The sequence below is a fragment of the Ornithorhynchus anatinus genome, chromosome 9, assembly GCF_004115215.2.
Source record: "Ornithorhynchus anatinus isolate Pmale09 chromosome 9, mOrnAna1.pri.v4, whole genome shotgun sequence".
NCBI classification, from domain to species: domain Eukaryota; kingdom Metazoa; phylum Chordata; class Mammalia; order Monotremata; family Ornithorhynchidae; genus Ornithorhynchus; species Ornithorhynchus anatinus.
Window position 1 is genome coordinate 18,940,347 of NC_041736.1, and position 18,178 is coordinate 18,958,524.

Consider the following 18,178-nt stretch of genomic DNA (forward strand, 5'->3'; position numbering starts at 1 on the left):
AACTTTCTAGATCAAAATGGCCAGAAAAATAACCTTTCCCACAAGAACATAAAGGCCTCAGTAATCCATAATTCAGTTCGTTGGCTTAAGAAAGGTGAGAAAAACATTTAAGGACCGACCTGCAGGCGATTCAAAGTTGGGATTAACTCGCTCAGAAAAAAAGTCTAATTCATGTCTCCAAACTAATACGATAGAGAGATCGAGACAGTGTTTATAGATTCCTCAATTTAAAAAGGGTACTTACCATTTGAAAAAAATAAATTAACTTCATGCTTAATTAAGATCTTTACTTTGGGACTGCTTCTCATTAGAGTACCACTGGTGACAGGTTTATTACAGAATCACAGAAAAAGTGTGCCCATCTTTTCAGTGCCCTCTCACTGAGCAGAAACGTTAACCTTGCTACAACAGAGCATCCACAGGCTCCAAGTGACATTTACTAAGTGACTGTGTATGCTTTATCCTGGAAAATAAAGAACATTTACAAGTTGTTGACAGAACCAGGATCACAGAGAATCATTTTGTGAAGTATAAGTCATGAGTGGAGATGGCTCTCTCTTCACTTTCCAGTGTTAGCCTTGCGGAAGCCTCAATGAGAGGGATGTTTCCCAGTATGTATGCCCATCTTTTGTTCACAAGAAGTCCACACCATCTTAAACTGGAGACCAAAGTAAGGATTTGTCAAATTCTTTCAGGACCCAGAAAAAGATCCTTTGGAAGTCTTAAACTACCTTTTAACACCCTTTCATACTAAATGGATAGTTGCACAAGATATAAGAAAAGGAGTTAAGGAATATTTTGGGTTTATTTTGAGAGCCTTAGGCAGTGCCACCTGGAGCTGCGAACTCAAAAAGTATCCAGATTAAAGGTTGATCCATCTCAAAGGCCTAAAGTTTCCCATCTGTACAAGCAACAGAGTGCAAACACAGCATTCCGTTCGGTGGAAGCTTTAGCCAACTCTTCAATTATGACCCACAGTAGTTTTGCCAAAAGGCATTTGGAATAATCCTGCATCAGGTTCTCCATCAGTTTACAGGACAGAGTGCTGGTGAGACTATTTATGCAATGAACAATGAAGTATGGGCTTATAATAATAATAATAATAATGTTGGTATTTGTTAAGCGCTTACTATGTGCAGAGCACTGTTCTAAGCACTGGGGTAGACATAGGGGAATCAGGTTGTCCCACATGGGGCTCACAGTCTTAATCCCCATTTTACAGATGAGGTAACTGAGGCCCAGAGAAGTTAAGTGACTTGCCCACAGTCACACAGCTGACAAGTGGCAGAGCTGGGATTCGAACTCATGACCTCCGACTCCAAAGCCCGTGCTCTTTCCACTGAGCCATGCTGCTTCTGTGTTTTGACCACATCATTTCTACACCTTTTGTATTCAGGTCAAATTACCTTTTACAACTCTCCATCTTTCTATCACTACTTATTTGTCTCCCTCTTGTTCTAAGGGTCTCGGCAGAAAACTGCAGGATTTTTCCTTAACTACAGCAGAGAGACATCATCACACGGGATAGCCTCGAATTCCTTATCAGTGATTCAAATACATCAAAAAAGAGCATTAAAACCATCTAGATTGCCCAAATGTGAAAGAAAGCCTTGGCAGCCTTTACCTGCAAGGAACTTGATGACACTGCATCGACAGCTCTCTCCAATCGAGGAGCCCAAAGTAATTACCAAAGTAAATAACCAAAGGGGTACCCAGGAGAATCCATCTGCTTAGCTATATACTGCTAGCCAACGTCACTGGGACACCAGTCAGTTGATAATGAATTACTTCACTAAAAATAACTCATTGATTTCTTGCAGCCATCTCAGAAAAAATCCTGAATAGATGGCAACTCTTCCAAAGGCCTCCTAAATAAACTTCACGACATAGATGTCGTAAAACTGCCAAAATGAAACAGTAGGGACTCTGTCAGATTGACAGTAGTCATTCTACTTGGCCCTGGCTTTTTTAAAACCAAGGCAAAATCTTCTAGCAGAGAAAGGAGAGCTTTCTAGGTCTTTTCAAAATGCAGTGTCTAGAAAATGTCGCAAGGAAAAAAAAGAGACACTAGTGTCTTAAAATAGGACTAGCACTTAAAATAGGAATTTTAAGACAGACAACTTTTGCAATTCACAACTCTCCACTGGGATTTTCTGGCAGTTTGTAAGCACCTTTGGTTGATTTGAAAAATGCCAATTAAGCTCTTGATGACTTTGTGGTGGTCTCTTGCTTGACCACCAAGAGAATGAGCCTGGGGATGGAAGTCATATACCATTTGAAGACTTTCAGAAGCAATATAGACCTGAATGCCTTTACTAGATTTTGCTACATAGGAAGCTAGCCGGCCATGTATTGAGTGTCAGAGACAAAGAAAATGCAATGAAGGGGCCAACATGTTGTTTGGGAGACTGGCTGTTAACGTGTTTCAGGCTTCAAACAACTTGAAAATAGCAAGTCAAATGTTAATACTCTGTTTTCTCTATGGCTAAAAGGCTGAACCTGTCACATATACTACACTCACTTCAACTATTTCAAAGCATTACTTGGAGTAATTAAGCATTTAACTTTCCTATTTCTATTCTTTGAGTTAAAGTTGACTAATAGCCATCACCCTATATTCAATACCTCTAATTTTTTTTTAAAAAAAGGGGCAGGGATGCCATATCCAGAATGGTTTTTCCTTAGATGTATGCTATAAGTGCACAGGGCTAGCCAAATCCGTAGTGTGAAACTTACTATTTGAGTAGGATTCACCCAGTTCCCAAATGGTACTAATTCCAACAGTAAAGCCACTACATATGCTCTTCAACTGTTTCTGAATGTCCACCGTGTCCTTTCTCTAGTTGAGTAGCTAACACATTAGGGAGCTAGTCTTTGCGAGGGCTACTATAATTTGCTACCAATAATTCAATGAAGTTTCAGAGGGAGAGATTTAAACACTTCAACAGGAATTCCGCCGAATGTTATTGGCTGGGGAATATATTTGGCTGCTGCTTGTAAACACATTAAGGGGTGATAAATCTGACTTCATATTGTACCATTATGATCTACTCTGATGGAGAGATGATAAAACTAAGAATTTTTCTTTTTTTTAGGAAGAGGTAGTCATTCCCCAAATGCACTGTTCTGCAAATAGTGATTCTAGAACATACTTTAACAAATAGCTACAAAACTTGGGACAGTGTTAATCTCTGCTCCATTTATAAAAATTAGAGAGTAAAATAAAAATCAAGTTAATATTCTGTTCTACAGGGCATATGTACTTAGGCTTGTACTTAGTCATTTCATTACACATTTTTAACTTCCTCTCATTTTCCCCTCATTAGATTTCCACAGTTGTTGTGATGTTGAGCAATTAGTTAAGCAATGGACTAATAATTAAGTGCTTTGGGAAAAGTGAAATGGCATTTTCTGACACTCTGCAATAAAGCAGGCTCTTGACTGCAAAATGCCAAATTTAGATCCTCCTACAGCTGCTTAAGAAGTAATATCACACTTGATCATCAGCTGAATGCCTTAGAATTTTAAAAACTTGTACAGAATTTCATTTAAGAGGATCCAAATGTTTTCATTCATACTGCTGACTACATTGCCAACCAAAAGATGAATAACCACTGGATTTTGTTACTGTGAAGTATCATCATGATCTATTTTAAAATTTAGTTCCACATGGGTATACTTGGAATATTTGCTTTCCAAAATAGAAATGTTCCATCAAAATACGTATCTTTTCAGAAGTGATCCAGAGTTTACGATTCAAATTGAATCCCTTGACACCTCCCACACTTTTAAGTCCCTGAAATGCAGTACATTTGAAAAATCAATAACTTTTAATATAATGTGAATCCATGAACGTTGTTTAAGGAAAACACATTACCTGGCCACATCCAGGGGCAGTGCATAGAAAGGGTTTGTCATCACTCATATTCCACAGGTCCTTGTACTGCCTGCATTGAAGGATAAGAAACGTCTCAAAGCCTGTTTAGGACATACATTTTGGAAAGTATTATTAAAAAAATGCCCCATTTTATCATTTACCCTTTTGAGTCTTATTTCTGGAATGAGAAGAGCATCATCTTGTCATCTGCCTAAAGCCCAGAACATTTCATTTGCTGTGGTAGGCCTTCCGTCATTTCTTTTTTTGTTGTTAAGCGCTTACTATGTACCAGGCTCTGTACTAAACACTGGGGCAGATTCAAAATATTTGGGTTGACACACCCGCTTATTCCCACCAGGTTCCAAGTCATTTGTGATAACTATAAATGAAGACAATTAATCAGTCTGTGGCCCAAGACAGAACAGGTCAACAGCCTAGAGAAAACAGACAAACTGGCCCCACTTTTACAGGTTAATATGGACCAGCCTTGAAGTGCTGTGGATCTGACCTTAATCAATCAATTGTAGTAATTAAGCACTTATAGGTGCAGGGCACTGTACTAAGCACTTTGGGACAATACAACACCACAGTATAAGACACATAACCTGCCCACAACTATCTTACAGTCTACAGCCAAGAAGGCAACAGTGATGTCCAGCTCCTGCTCGGGGAAAGATCAAGTTTTTGGGGGTTTTTTTAATGTATTTGTTAAACACTTATGAGCCAGACACTCTCCTAAGCACTGTGATAGATGCAAGGTAATCAGGTTGCACACAGCCCATGTCCCACATGGGGCTCAGTCTTAATCCCCATTTATTTTTTTTAGGTGAGAAAACTGAGGCACAGGTAAGTGAAGCTTGCCCAAGGTCACACAGCAGGCAAGTGGCAGAGTCAGGATTAGACTCCCAGGCCTGTGCTCTATCCATCAGGCCATGCTGCTTCTCATCACATTTCAAACTCTCTCTCTGCTGAAGGCAAGACAGGGTGATTTGGAAAATGGGAGGAGGCTCCCACTGTCCTTGGAAATGCAGGAGAAAGGATAACCAAGTAGAGGTCAAAATCTACTGTTTCCTCCTCTCTAAAGATAATCTAAGACTTTGCTGAACTCAATTTTCTGCCATCATTAGGATGAAACCAGCCTTACACATAAGCAAACTACCATGGTCCCAGCATACATTAAAACCAGTGGACCAAAAATCTTTCCTTTACGAAGATGTGTTACGCATCATCACCCATGCACCCATCACCCATTGGTAGCATTTATTCCTCCTTCAGACAAACACGTGGAATAGATTATCCAGGGAAGAGATGGGGCTAGGAAGCAAATGCGTTCCATGTTCTCCAGAGAATACAAGTCAGCTTTCCCAAATACTCAGTGGGGTGTGCATAGAGTTCTGATCTTTCCCAGTAGAGGCTCCTCCCTTGCATCCCCTTCTGCGTACCAAAGAGAACGTATTTCCTGACAGAATAGGGCCAAATATCTTTAAAGATGAGGCTGCACCCAGTCAAAAACAGAAACACAGTGTTTTTAGATTTGGAGGTTTGGAATTCTGGATCCTCATTATATAATGAGAACTTTCCCCAGAAGAGGGAAAAGTCATCACAAGCTGACAGGTGGATGGTGTGGAATCTAGACGGAGCCTAGCCTAGGTGACAAAGCAACACAAATTCTGTTTGGGGACAAAACGCAGACACTCCCAAGCTAGTTTTATTCACTGAGTCTTTGGAGAGTTGTAGTTCAACACCAAATACCATCAACTTCTAGAGGAGCTGCTAAAATTAAGTTACAGATAGGGGAAGCAGGAAAGGATATATACATATGGGTTGAAAGTACTAAAGTGTTTAGGGAACTAAAGCCTTCCTTAGGTGTAGTCCTAACTAGAATCCCAACATGTAGTAAAAGGCTAATTTTCATCCAACACTGCTCAAATCCCTGTCCTAAACACTCTTACCCACTGTGTAACCAGGTGCAACCTCAGTCGTTGCTACTAGGAAGTGCTACCAAATATTAGCAAAATACTGAGCTAATTTCCCAATGTAAGCACTTTTCCACGTTAAAATCCATTTTAAAAACAGATTAAGATATGGGAGTAAATACTGGCAAGTTCTCATTAGGGACGAGCCTATTAACTGTGGGGAGGGTCAACTGGGCTGGAGGGAGCACTACTATATGACCACAAGAATTTAAAAGTGGATTTTTAGCAGGGAGATAAAATGTTCATCATAATGCCCTTACTGGTAGTGTAAATAAGCTACACATGGGCAGGGGGCATATCTACCAATTTTTATTATTAATTTTATTATGGTATTTGTTAAATGTTTACTGTGCGTCAAGCACTGTTTTAAGTGTAACAGTGTGTAGGTTTCCACTGGAGGCTAAGGGACTGAAGAAAAAGTGAAACATTCTTGCAGCACTACATTTCCCAGAACCATCTGGGGGAAAAGGAGCCAGCGAGCAGACTTCAAGAGAACTTGTCTCTCTCTGCGTTTCTCTTCCTGCCAGTTGCAATACCCTTTGATTATCTTTGTGTGTGCGCACATACAACTCTATCTCAGAAGTTTGTGTGTAGTGGATAGAGCACAAGCCTGGGAGTCAGAAGGTCATGGGTTCAAATCCTGCTCTGCCATTTGTCTACTGGGTGAACTTGGGCAACACACTTCACTTCTCTGTTCCTCTGTTATCTCACTTGTAAAATATGGGTTGAGACTGTGAATGCCATGTGGGATGGGTACTGTGTACACAACCTGATTTGCTGATATGGGTACTGTGTACAACCTGATTTGCTTGTATCTACTCCAGCGCTTAGTACAATACCTGGCACATAGTAAGCACTTAAATACTATAATAATTATTATATGTGTGTATATATGCTAATGATATTTCTAATAGCCTGGATGCATATCAAAGCCAATATATCCAAAGTATATAGTCATTTGGGTACAGTTTAGTTTTCCCTTTCAGCTCCTGCTCATTAAACCATACTTTTATGAGTAATTCAGGGTACTGGGATATGCCTGAAGATCCCATGAACTTTCAGGAAAAAAAAAAAATTCTTTTTACTTCCACCTGAGTAATCCTCACTTTGATCATGCTAATCAAATCTTCGTCCATGTTGATATTTAGACACTTAATACACAGAGTGGGAGTATTTCTTTGAGTTTAACATAAATTAAGCAAGGCATTAAATTCCCTGAAAAAATATTACTAAAGGGAATTAGTTTTGAAGAATGGGCCACATCTTGATATTGGCAAAATAAATTATCAAAAAATTATAACTGCATACTTGATCACCTACTCTGAAGGTAAGCACTGGTAATGTTAACATTTCTCTAATGATTTCTGTATTTTAAAAAAATTCCTCCCTCAAATATTTGCAAGCTCTTTCCAGTTATGTATCCTTTATGCATTTGAATGATACACTGTCCTTTAATGTGTTAATGAAACACCATTTTGACTTTACAATCCTAATGTGGATGCTCTTAAATCCTAATTTGACAGTGACACATTAGTATTTAGTTTCCACTTAATGAGCAATAAAGGGTCATTTAATCACTATTTCTGTTTCCTTAGACTATAATTTAGCCGAGTATCAATACCTCACAAAAAGGTGAAACTAAATTATCTGCAATTTCTTCCATATATTAACAGCTTTTTTTAGCTTCAGGAAAAATATTTGGCATGATTTATTTCATAATCTTCAGCCTAACGCCAATGTATTTTCAAATAGGTGATTAAAACTTGCAATTTTACATCTAGTTTAATAGTCTTAGCAATTTACATTGTATTCTATCCCCTAAGTACATGTGCAAAAAAGAAATAAAGGACTATCAGCTCATTTATAATACTATTGTAGGTTTACCAGTATAAATGATCATCCCCATTTCAATGACATCTACTCCGATGCCCTGCTCACACCTCAAATTAAACACATCCAGAACTGAACTCCTCACCTTACCACCCAAACCCTGTCCTCCCCATCACTATAGATGACACCACTAAACTCCCTATCTCACAAGACCGAAACCATGGTGTTTTCCTGAACTTGATTCAATCTGTCACCAAATCCTGTTGGTTCTACCTTGACAACATTGCTAAAATCCACCCTTTCCTCTCCATCTCTGATCCAAGCACTCATCCTATCCTGCCTTGACTACTTCATCTGCCTCCTCGCTGGCCTCCCAGACTCCTCTTCCCCAATTCCAATCCATATTTCACTTTGCTACATGGACAATTTATCAACAAAAGGGTTCAATCCATAATAATAATAATGGAATTGTTAAGCACTTCCCATGTGCCAGGACTGGGATGGATGCAAGCAAATCAGGTTGGACACAGTGTTCTGTCCCACGTGGACCAAGTCTCAATCCCCACTCCAGAACTCTTAAAAATGCTCTCTGAAGCAATTAGAATCTGTAGGTTTGCAAAGTTGCACATATACCTGGCAGAAGTCACATGTAACTTGAATTTCATATGGTGAACAAACTCTCAAACCCTCCTTTCATGGCAAGGTGCTGCAGAGAAAAAAAAATTGCAACCAGTTATTCCTAATTTTGAAATACATTGAGTAGAGCAGGTAGAAACAAAATTAGCCAAGCAACCAATAGTATTTGAGCACAAAACACTGTATTGAGAGGTAGGGAGAATGCAACAGGGTTAGTAAGACATGATCCCCGCTCAACAACCTTTCAGTTTAGTGGGACAGTAGAAAATTACTTTCTTACAGTTCCAAACAAACCCACAAATCTTCAAATTGTAATTTCTGGTTAAAATTCATGTCTAAGGATTTTATATTTAGAGTACAGATAAGACAAGCACACTGATTTAACATAATAAATGTGGTTAGTCTGGACACAACGGGTCTTTGGGGGAAGAGAGGAAAATGGCAGTATTACAGTAAGTTTGCCAATTTAAAGATATCCCCCTATTTGTTCATTTACATTATCCCAGCATTTGCCTGAAGCAAAAAAGGACTCATCTATAAATTTCTCTGAAGAGAAAAAAAATACCCTTCATAGTACATAGCTGAAGAAATTTTATACAATTTTGAGAATAGAATTCCTAGATAAGCAATTAAGTCTTGAATTTTCAAGCTCAAGTTCAGATATTAAGATATTCTGTTCCGCACAAAGCAGAATTGTGAAATGTAAAAAGCAGTGCTCCTTAGTTGTGTTAGTTATTTATTGATATTTCCTTAAGCAAATTGAATAAAGAACAGCACAAGCAACAAATCAGCGCTTAGTACAGTGCTTTGCACATAGTAAATGCTCAATAAATATGACAATGAATTCTTCTCTAGGTTCTTTAAATATAGTTGCAGATAGATTCTGAAAATAGTTGTCAAGATAGATGTTAGAGTGGTACACCTTTGAATTTTGTTCTCTTGACACTAAAATGACCTGCCAACAGTAAGCACTCAGTAAATACCATTGATTAATGATAGAAGTTTAATACTGCTAAACCTCAATCAGTGCTCTTAATTGGAGTTATGATAATTATGCTAAGCAAAAGAGTGCAGAATGAAGTATGATTTCCCCACAGGAAAAAGGGTAAGTACATTAATATAACTAAGATCCAATAAAAAGGGAAGCAGCATGATCTAGTGGTTAGAGCACGAGCCTGGAAGTCGGAAGGACCTGGGTTCTAATCCCGACTCTTGCCATTTGTCTGCTGTGTGAATTTGAGCAGGTCACTTCATTTCTCAATTGCCTCATCTGTAAAAAGACTCTGAGCCCCATGTAGGACATGGACTGTGTCCAACCTGATTAGTTTGTATCTACCCCGGTGCTTAGTACAGTGCCTGGCACATAGTAAGCACTTAAATGATAATAAAAAGAGAAACAAAATAAATGTTAAAGTAGTGATAATACAAGATACATCTTCTAGCCATGCAAATACATATCAATAATGAAGATTTTGAACAAGTGCATGCATATGTGAAGTATTTCATCCAAGGGTTATCTTTTCCATCCTATGACACTAAAAGGCACCTTTGTGCTTGCACATCTGCCATTAAAATAACTAGTGAGGCAAGGATACTGTGGTTCCTCAGTCCCTGGTTAGTGAAACCCCAGGGAATGATGTGAAATGGCAAGTAGCATCTGCCACCGACAGGAACTACACGTGAAGTTCTCACTGCCATCTAGGCTTTTGTGGCAATAGGGGTGGGGGGCACCAATCACTGAAGAGGTGGGGCTGAAGGGGACTGTCAAGAGCAGCCAGAGCCTCACCTCTTCACCAACCATCAAGCCAACTGAGAAGAAAAAACCCCAAAACCCAACAACAACAAAAAATCCATAAATGCCGAGGGATATTAGTGGATTTAAGTGATTATTAGGTGCTGACACTGGACTGAGGACCCAGCTAGGTGCAAGATAATCAGGTCAGACAGCCACACCTTCTCGAAAGAACCTCAGAATGCAAGCGGAAAGGAGAGCTGGTATCATCTCCATTTTAGGGAGGGGAGACAGGGACTCAGAGAGGTTAAGTGACTTCCCCAAGGTCACACCTAGGGTTAGATTGTCCATTAGCCCCTGCTGCCTCTCTGTGTCAAATTGGTTAGCTAATGCTAAGCTGAAATGTGCTTTATTATTAATTCCATCAAAATACCTCAAAGGGAGGAGAAAGGAAACGGCTTAAGCTACAGTCGACTGAGGCATTATTTCAAAATGAGAGGACGCTGAAGCACTACCCACAGCAAAATTCAAGTGTTACTGCAAGACAGCCAAGAGCAAGAGAATGGGGGTTGACTACAAAGCCATTATAGCAGTCACCTGCTTACACTCCTTGCTTTCTCAGCCTCAACGTTTTTATGGTAATTGTTACGTACTTACTGTGTGTGGGCACTGTTCTAAGGACTGGGGTAGATAGGAGCTAATTAAATTGGACACAGTCCATTTCCCACATGGGGCTCATGTTCTTAATCTCCATTTTACAGATGAGTGAGGCAAAGAGAAGTGAAGTGACTTGCCCAAAGTCATTCAGCAAAGAAGCATTGAAGCCAGGATTAGAATCCAGGTCCTTCTGACCCAGCAGGTCCATGCTCTATTCTTTAGGTCACACCGCTTCTCTAGTTTATGACTACTCCATCACCAGATTCCTTCCATCTTTCATGCTAAAAAAAAAAAAAAAACCAAACCCATCTCCCACTAAGGTCTTGTTTCTATCAATCAATGGCATTTACTGGGCACTTACTGTGTGCAGAGCACTTGGACGAATACAGTTGGTAGAAACAATCCCTGTCCTCAAGGAGCAAACAATCCAGTGGCCTCACTGGATTGTACTTTTACAATTTTTAATTTAAGACACGCATTAAAATTAGAGTTCAGAGGTAGGAACAGACTATGAGCTCTGCTCTTCTGGTTCCAGGCCTGGCTCACTCCCAAACTCTTTAGAGGCTAAAGACAGCAGAGATGGCTGCCACCAGGCGAGGCATATGCCAGGAGATTTGCCTTGAGGAAGGTTCAGGTGCAAAAAGCAGGCCGGGTCAGAAGGAGAGTGCAGTAGGCCCGAGGGCAAGACCTTCCTTCAACTAGGATTTTAAACCAAGGATTCAGCTCTGGGCAAATTTCGAAGCTTGCTCCTCAAATGCTTCGAACAGTTTATGACTCCGCTACAGTTTTAGTGCAGTTCACTGGCTTTTACAACTTGGCTGCACAGTGCACTCCCACTGCTTCTGGATTTCCTCGAGGACTGCTAGAGTTATTACAGTTTCGATATTTGCTCTACCAAAAATCCAGCCTGTTGAGTTACGAGAAGCAAGTAATTGCGCACTAATTTCACAGTGGGATAAAAAGAGGATGCAATCCTTCTTTTTTTTTTTTTGAAGACACTATATGAGGCAGGAAGAGAAGTTGAATTACATCAGGTTTACTGAAGACACAAAGGGTTTAGCTAACATATAATTACCCTGGTATATATACATGGTCTTTGTACTGTCTTAGTAAAACCAATAGGAAAATCACAGGTTGTAAGCAAACAGTTCTCTCCCTCACCTCCACCCAAATTGGAAGCTATATACTTAATTCTCCTGTAAAGTGGAGGTTACATTTTTGACAACTCTGAATTCAGGAAAACCCAAATTACAGTGGGCCTCAAATGCATGTGTATAACATTTTTCTACAGTGCGCGCCTCTCAGAAAGACATCCATCGGTAGAATGCTGCTAGAGATTAAGGAGTATTATTCTGTCAAAAAGGCGTAACGGGGGAACTGAATTTCAATTCAAAATTACAATATTCTTCGGGAACAAAGTATTTATTTTAATTTTTTATATTTAAATTCTCTCCCACCAGGTGATTAAATTATTTATTAGTAATAAAAAAATCCATTCTTAACCCAAACTTTACTATACGCTTACTTTCCCCAGAAGTCTAAAGACATATTTAAAAGTATCTCACCAATACTTCCAATAGCTTTTGGGTTTGCGGCCTGGAGAAGAAGAAAAGCTAAGGAACACAGGAATAAACCGCTGAAGCTAAAAACAAAAATGAGAAGCAATGTGACTTAATAGGAAGAGCACAGGCCTGGGAGTCAGAGGACCCGAATTCTAATCTTGGCTCCATTACTTATCTGCTGTGGGACCTTAGGTAAGACACTCCACTTCTCCGTGTCTCAGTTACCTCATCTGTAAAATGGGGATTGTTTGTGAGCCCCATGTGGGATATGGAATTGTGTGCAACCTGATTAGCTTGTATGTACCCTAGTGCTTAGTATACTATCTGGCAGTAAGTGCTTAAAAAATACCATAAAAAAAAAAATAAATAAATTGACTGATTCCAGTCTTCCAGTCTTCTACTGGAGGCTCCCTTGATTCAATTTTTTTCTCCCCAAGGAGAATTTGCCCACATTTGCACTTAGACCCTCAGTTAACTGTAGCACTTTTGATTAAGAATTTACATACTGTTTAAGCTCTTATTCACCTCTCCAACCTTCCAGTCTTGTTCTTTTCAATTAATAGTATTTGAGCATCTGCTTTAGGCACAACACTGAAATGAACTACTAGAGAGGTAGAAGGCACAATCCCTGCCTTGAAGGAAGTTACAAAAGGTAGACAAACAAAATGATTTACAGATATGAAGAGTGTAAAGTTGGAAATGTGGAAAAGTACTTAGTGTGTGGATCAATAAGTACTGTGGTGGTGAGGCGTTAAGTGCTGATGCACCACTTCTGAAGTAGTAGTTGGGAGAATGTGACTCAGGGAAAAGAAAAGCAGTAAATCGGAAAAGGCCTCCTGGAGGAAATGAAGAGAGCTGGGATGTGAGGTCAGCAGCGTGAGAATCAAGAACGGGAGGATGAAACGGTTGAGCTGTGACAAGCCAATGGAGCATCTGAAAGCAAAAGAGTCTGGAGTTTCTCCTGCTTAAGGTTTGTTTTGGGCAGGGAATATGTTTACTAATTCTGTTGTACTGCACTCTCCCAAGTGCTTAATACAATGCTCTGCACCCAGTAAGCACTCAATACCATTGGTTGATTGATGCAGAGAAGAGAGAGTAACTTCACCATTGATGGTTAAGAGTGGAAAGATATGTGCTGAATGAACTTTCAGGAAAATGACATATCATCTGAAGGTGACAGAGACAGGGAGAAAGGAAAGGAGGCGGGCACATTAGTCTTCTTGGGATACGCCGGACACTTAGACCAGGGTGGAGACTGTTTAGATAGAGAGGAAGGGCAGACCTGGGAAACTAACAATCCAAAGAGATGAAGAATAAACAGCCAAGGAGACAGGAGATGTGGGCTATAGAAAGAAGAATAACACTGCAGAGCACTGGACTAAGGGCTTGGGTAGTATTAGTATGGAAAAGGGCATATGTTCTTGACCCCATGGAATTGAAAATGTAAAGGGGGAGACAGACAAAATTTTATAAATACTATGAGCAGGAGGAAGAACAAGAACACAACAGGAAGGAAAACAAAAAGACTGAGATATTCACCTTTTCAACCTAGGGAAGGTCGGCAGTCACCGGGAGACTGTGGAACGAATAACAATAATTTGGTATAAATTCTGTTTCAAGCACTCTTCTAAGCACTGGGGTAGATACAAGTTATTCAGGTCAGACACTGTCCCTGTCCCACGGGGGGCTCACAGTTTTTGTAGAAGGGATAACAAAAAGGCTTTATCTGAAACTGGGACCCTGTTGTAACTGGGGCTAGATAAATGGAGGGAAAAAATGTTGAGATACTTTAAGCTGCAAGAGTTTTGAGGAAAACTTCATTTCAACTTGAAATTTTGGAGGACTAGGCGTTCTAGCCCCACTAGACAATGAATATTACACTGAAATAAAGGCATCAGCTTTATGCATTTTCTTTTTGTTGGGGGTAGGGGAAAATTTGTGCTCCAGGTTTCTACAACATTCTACCATCTAGCATATAGATAACAGTATCTTGTACCACGGACAATTTAGATTGGTTATAATAAGTGAGAATCTTGGGAAGAGAAACGTTAAATTCAAATGAGGAATAAAAAGAGGAAATAGGAAAGTGAATCAAGACATTTTTCATAAGTTGAAAGGTACAATAATAAAGCTGTGACTTAATTTTCAAAAATTAATTTTATAAAGAAAATCTCCACTGGACTTTAAGGTGCATACATAATTGAACCTTAATTCAATTCTGGATTGGTTTATGGGATTTTAGCTGCGGGAAGAACAAAACCTCACTGCACACTACTGGTTCATTATTTTCGCCCAAAGATTTATCAGAGATCGGGAAAGTCCTGCTCAGCAATGTGAGCTTGGGAGCAAATGGAACTTTAACTGCTGTAGTGATTCTAACCTCAGGAAAGACTCAGAGGATGTGAATACCCAGTTATAGCGACGGCTCACTTGTTAGGTGGGCATGTGGGTGAAGAGAGCAAGACTCAATACCAACACATCAATGCCATTCACAGCTATGGTCCAGTTTTCAGGAACATCCAGCCTGCAGGCCATTATCATCCAACAGAAGTTCACCATGGGTTTTGTGTTTTACAACGATGGCTCTAACACTTGCTAGCATCATTAGACCTCTTGTATGGCGACCGTCATGTGTAAAAGACTCATATTGGCTTAAAACAACTGTTTCTAAAACCTTGCACTGAATTAGAGTATTTTCAAAAGAAGAGTGGGTACTGAAACTCAGGGTAAGCCACACTGTCTGCTTTGCTCAGTTTTCCTCTCAGTTTTACAAGATACATTACATGGTATGACACTGAGACTCAGCATGCAGTGCTTCCTGTTGGCGGTAACCACAGAATTTTAAAAATGAAGAATATGAAACAGGATTTAGATCTCACAGTCATCTGACTGCTACCTTAACTGAATCTCAGTTAATGGCTTAGTTTCAGTTGGTATCTTCTAACATGGTGAGCAAGCTGTTCAGTGGTAGGGAACTAGTTTTTAACCATATATGGCCTATTTTAAGAAGTGATGAAAGATTTAAAAAAATTTTTTTAATAGGTTACCCATGATACAATGATCACATAACTATGATTTATTTAAACATCAAGGAAAAACAAATTGAATAAAAGAAATTGAATAACTGCATTCATTCACTCAATGGTATTTACTGAGCACTTACTGCGGGCAGAGCACTGTACTAAGCGCTTGGGAGATTACATTATAACAATACAGCACTCATTCATTCACTCATTTGTATTAAGCGCTTACTGTGTACAGAGGACTGTACTAAGTGCTTGGGAGAGTTCAAAACATTTAATTAATGATAATTAAAATCAGAGAGACAAGAAATTGGACAATCATGTCAATACAGGCACCAATAACAGTAGTTGAAAATGATTTGAAGAGAGGGAAAGTTATAAATTCTGCAAAAGCCTTTAAAATGTGGCTTGCTTTTCAGTGTATTTCACTGAGATGGAAATTTCATTACTATGATAAAATCTGCCATGGTTTTCTGCAAACTACTACTCTTCTAAGTAATTACTAATTGTTTCTGAAACACATACTACCCACAGAAGAAGAGCACATACTGAAACACATACTTACTACCCACAGAAGAGCACAGGCCTGGGAGTCACTTGTCTGCTGTGTGACCTTGGGCAAGTCACTTCACTTCTCTGGGCTTCAGTTTCCTCATCTGTAAAATGCAGTTAAGACTGTGAGTCCCATGTGAGACATGGACTGTGTCCAACCTGATTATGGCGTATCGATCCTAGTACTTAGTACAGGGCCTGGTACATTGTAAGCACTTAGAAAATACTATTTAAAAAAAAAAGCTAGTCGTCCAAACTAATTGAGACAAACTTACTTTAGCTCTAGTCTGGAATTACAGGGGTATTTGAGCCATTACAATGTGCAACTATCCACTTGGGGAAAATACAAAAAGAATAAGATGTACTTCCTACCCTCAATTTAACACTTGAAAATCAGTGGTATTTACAGAGTGTTTAATGTGTGCGGACCACTATACCAAATGCTTAGGAGAGTACGATACATGGGAGTCAGAAGGTCATGGATTCTAATCCCTGCTCTGCCACTGTCTGCTGTATGACCTTCAGCAAGTCACTTTACTTCTCTGTGCCTCAGTTACCTCATCTGTAAAATGGGGACTGAGACCGTGAGCCCCACATGGGAGATGGTCTGTGTCCAACCTATTTGCTTGTATCTACCGAGCTTTTAGTACAGTGCCTGGCACACAGTCAGCGCTTAACAAATGCCATAATTATTATTATGCATAATGAATGTGGTCTGAGGTAACGGAACATCTCAGACTTCACGAGACACAGATCCAAATGCTCTCAACTATTTTCTGAGCCAATCGGAAGCAGTGGGGCTTAGTGGCAAGAGACCGGGCCCGAGAGGGTCAGAGGATCTAGGTTCTAAACCTGGCTTTGCCACTTGCCTGCTGTGTGATGAACACGTCACTTAACATCTACAAAACGGGGATGAAATATCTGTTCTCCCTCTCCCTTAGACTTTGAGCCTCAATGTGGGACGGGAATTGTGTCGGATCTGACTGCACTGGATGGATTCTAGTTTTATCTGCTTAAACTAAATACTTCTCTGAACCTGTGCTTTAAATAAGACCACCTTACAAATTAAGATTCAATCTCAGATTTTAAAACGCTGTTTCCTTCAAAATGTATGCATCCCTTTCATGCCTTTTCCACCCTACATTTTCCAACAAAATGTTTTTACCCTTATTCAAATGATAGCAAACACAGATATTACGTCTCAGAGTACAAAACTGTAAGTCCTATATTTTGTAATCTATCACATTAGGGCAATCCCAAAAATGTCATTAAAAGAGGTACTGAATCTCACACCCCCAATCTATGTGCTAAGGTACAACTCCCTTGAATATGGTGTTGGGTTGTCTCAAATGGCTTTTTTTAAATGGCATTTACAAAGCACTTACTATACATCAGGCATTGTTAACTAAGCCCTTGGGTAGATACAAGCTAATTAAAAGTTGGACACAAGTCCGTGTCACACATGAGGCTCACAGTCTTAATCCCCATTTTACAGATGGGGAAACAGGCACAGAGAAGTGAAACGACTTGACCAAGGTCAAAGAGCAGACAAATAGAGTGGAGCCAAGATTAGAACTCTGGTCTGCTGACTCCTGGGTCTGTGGTCTTTTCACTACACCACGCTGCTTCTCTTGACTTGAAAAGGATAACACAAAGGAGAGCTGCAATCACTATCACATAAGGAAGATGGTCTGATTATTGAAATTTTATATTAGAAATTATTTAACATCTGTCTCATCTAGACCGTAGGCTCCCTGTGGTCAGGGAACTCTGCCTGCCAACTCTGTCGTATTGTACTCTTTCAAGCAGTTAGTATAGTGCTCTGTTCATAGTAAGCACTCAATAAATACCACGAATTAAGAGACCAACACTACTAAATAAGGGACTGCACAAAAGCTAACGTTAAGGCAGTGGTCTTCAGATATACCACTGAACTGCACAAATCCTGATATGTCTCAGGAGTTACAAAAGAAGCTTTAGTTTACATTTAAGAAAGCAAGCTCATAGGGCTTTTATCTACTAGTAGTACTTTTGTCTAGGGCCATCTCAGCATCTGCTTCATGGAATTCAATATTCTGGACTTCTAGGACAAGTGGAGTTGAGAGTTTTCTCATTATTCAAGGCATAATCTCAACTCAAGATTCTGCTCCTTACTACTGCTCAGGCACTCTATTCTTCAGTCCTCCCACCTGTGAGAAATTATTTCTAAGTCGTATTCTATTTTACAGGAATGTTTAAGATGCTCCGAATTGATGCCTGAGAGGATTACCTACCAAAATGTTAATCGCTAGGTGGCTTTTTACCATATTTTTACTCCATTGCCAAGGCCAGGA

General features: G+C 39.7%; 1 protein-coding gene across 6 annotated transcripts in view; it reads right to left on the bottom strand.

Annotated features, from left to right (window-relative positions):
- The window catches only part of ATF2 (activating transcription factor 2), a 46,872-nt gene extending 30,976 nt beyond the window's left edge, over positions 1-15,896 (bottom strand). For 2 of the 6 annotated variants that reach the window (XM_029071713.1, XM_016228188.2), the window contains exons 1-5: positions 15,859-15,896; positions 13,810-13,846; positions 12,274-12,350; positions 8,317-8,389; positions 3,878-3,947 (exon numbers count right to left, since the gene is read on the bottom strand). In XM_029071713.1, the coding sequence (XP_028927546.1) occupies positions 3,878-3,947; positions 8,317-8,348 (102 nt within the window). In that variant the 5' untranslated portion in view covers positions 8,349-8,389; positions 12,274-12,350; positions 13,810-13,846; positions 15,859-15,896. Of the gene's footprint in view, positions 1-3,877; positions 3,948-8,316; positions 8,390-12,273; positions 12,351-13,809; positions 13,847-15,858 lie in introns of those variants that run through there. The other 4 variants (XM_039913000.1, XM_039912999.1, XM_007671263.2 and 1 more) reach the window with 3 other exon arrangements.
- Positions 15,897-18,178: the final 2,282 nt, after the last annotated feature.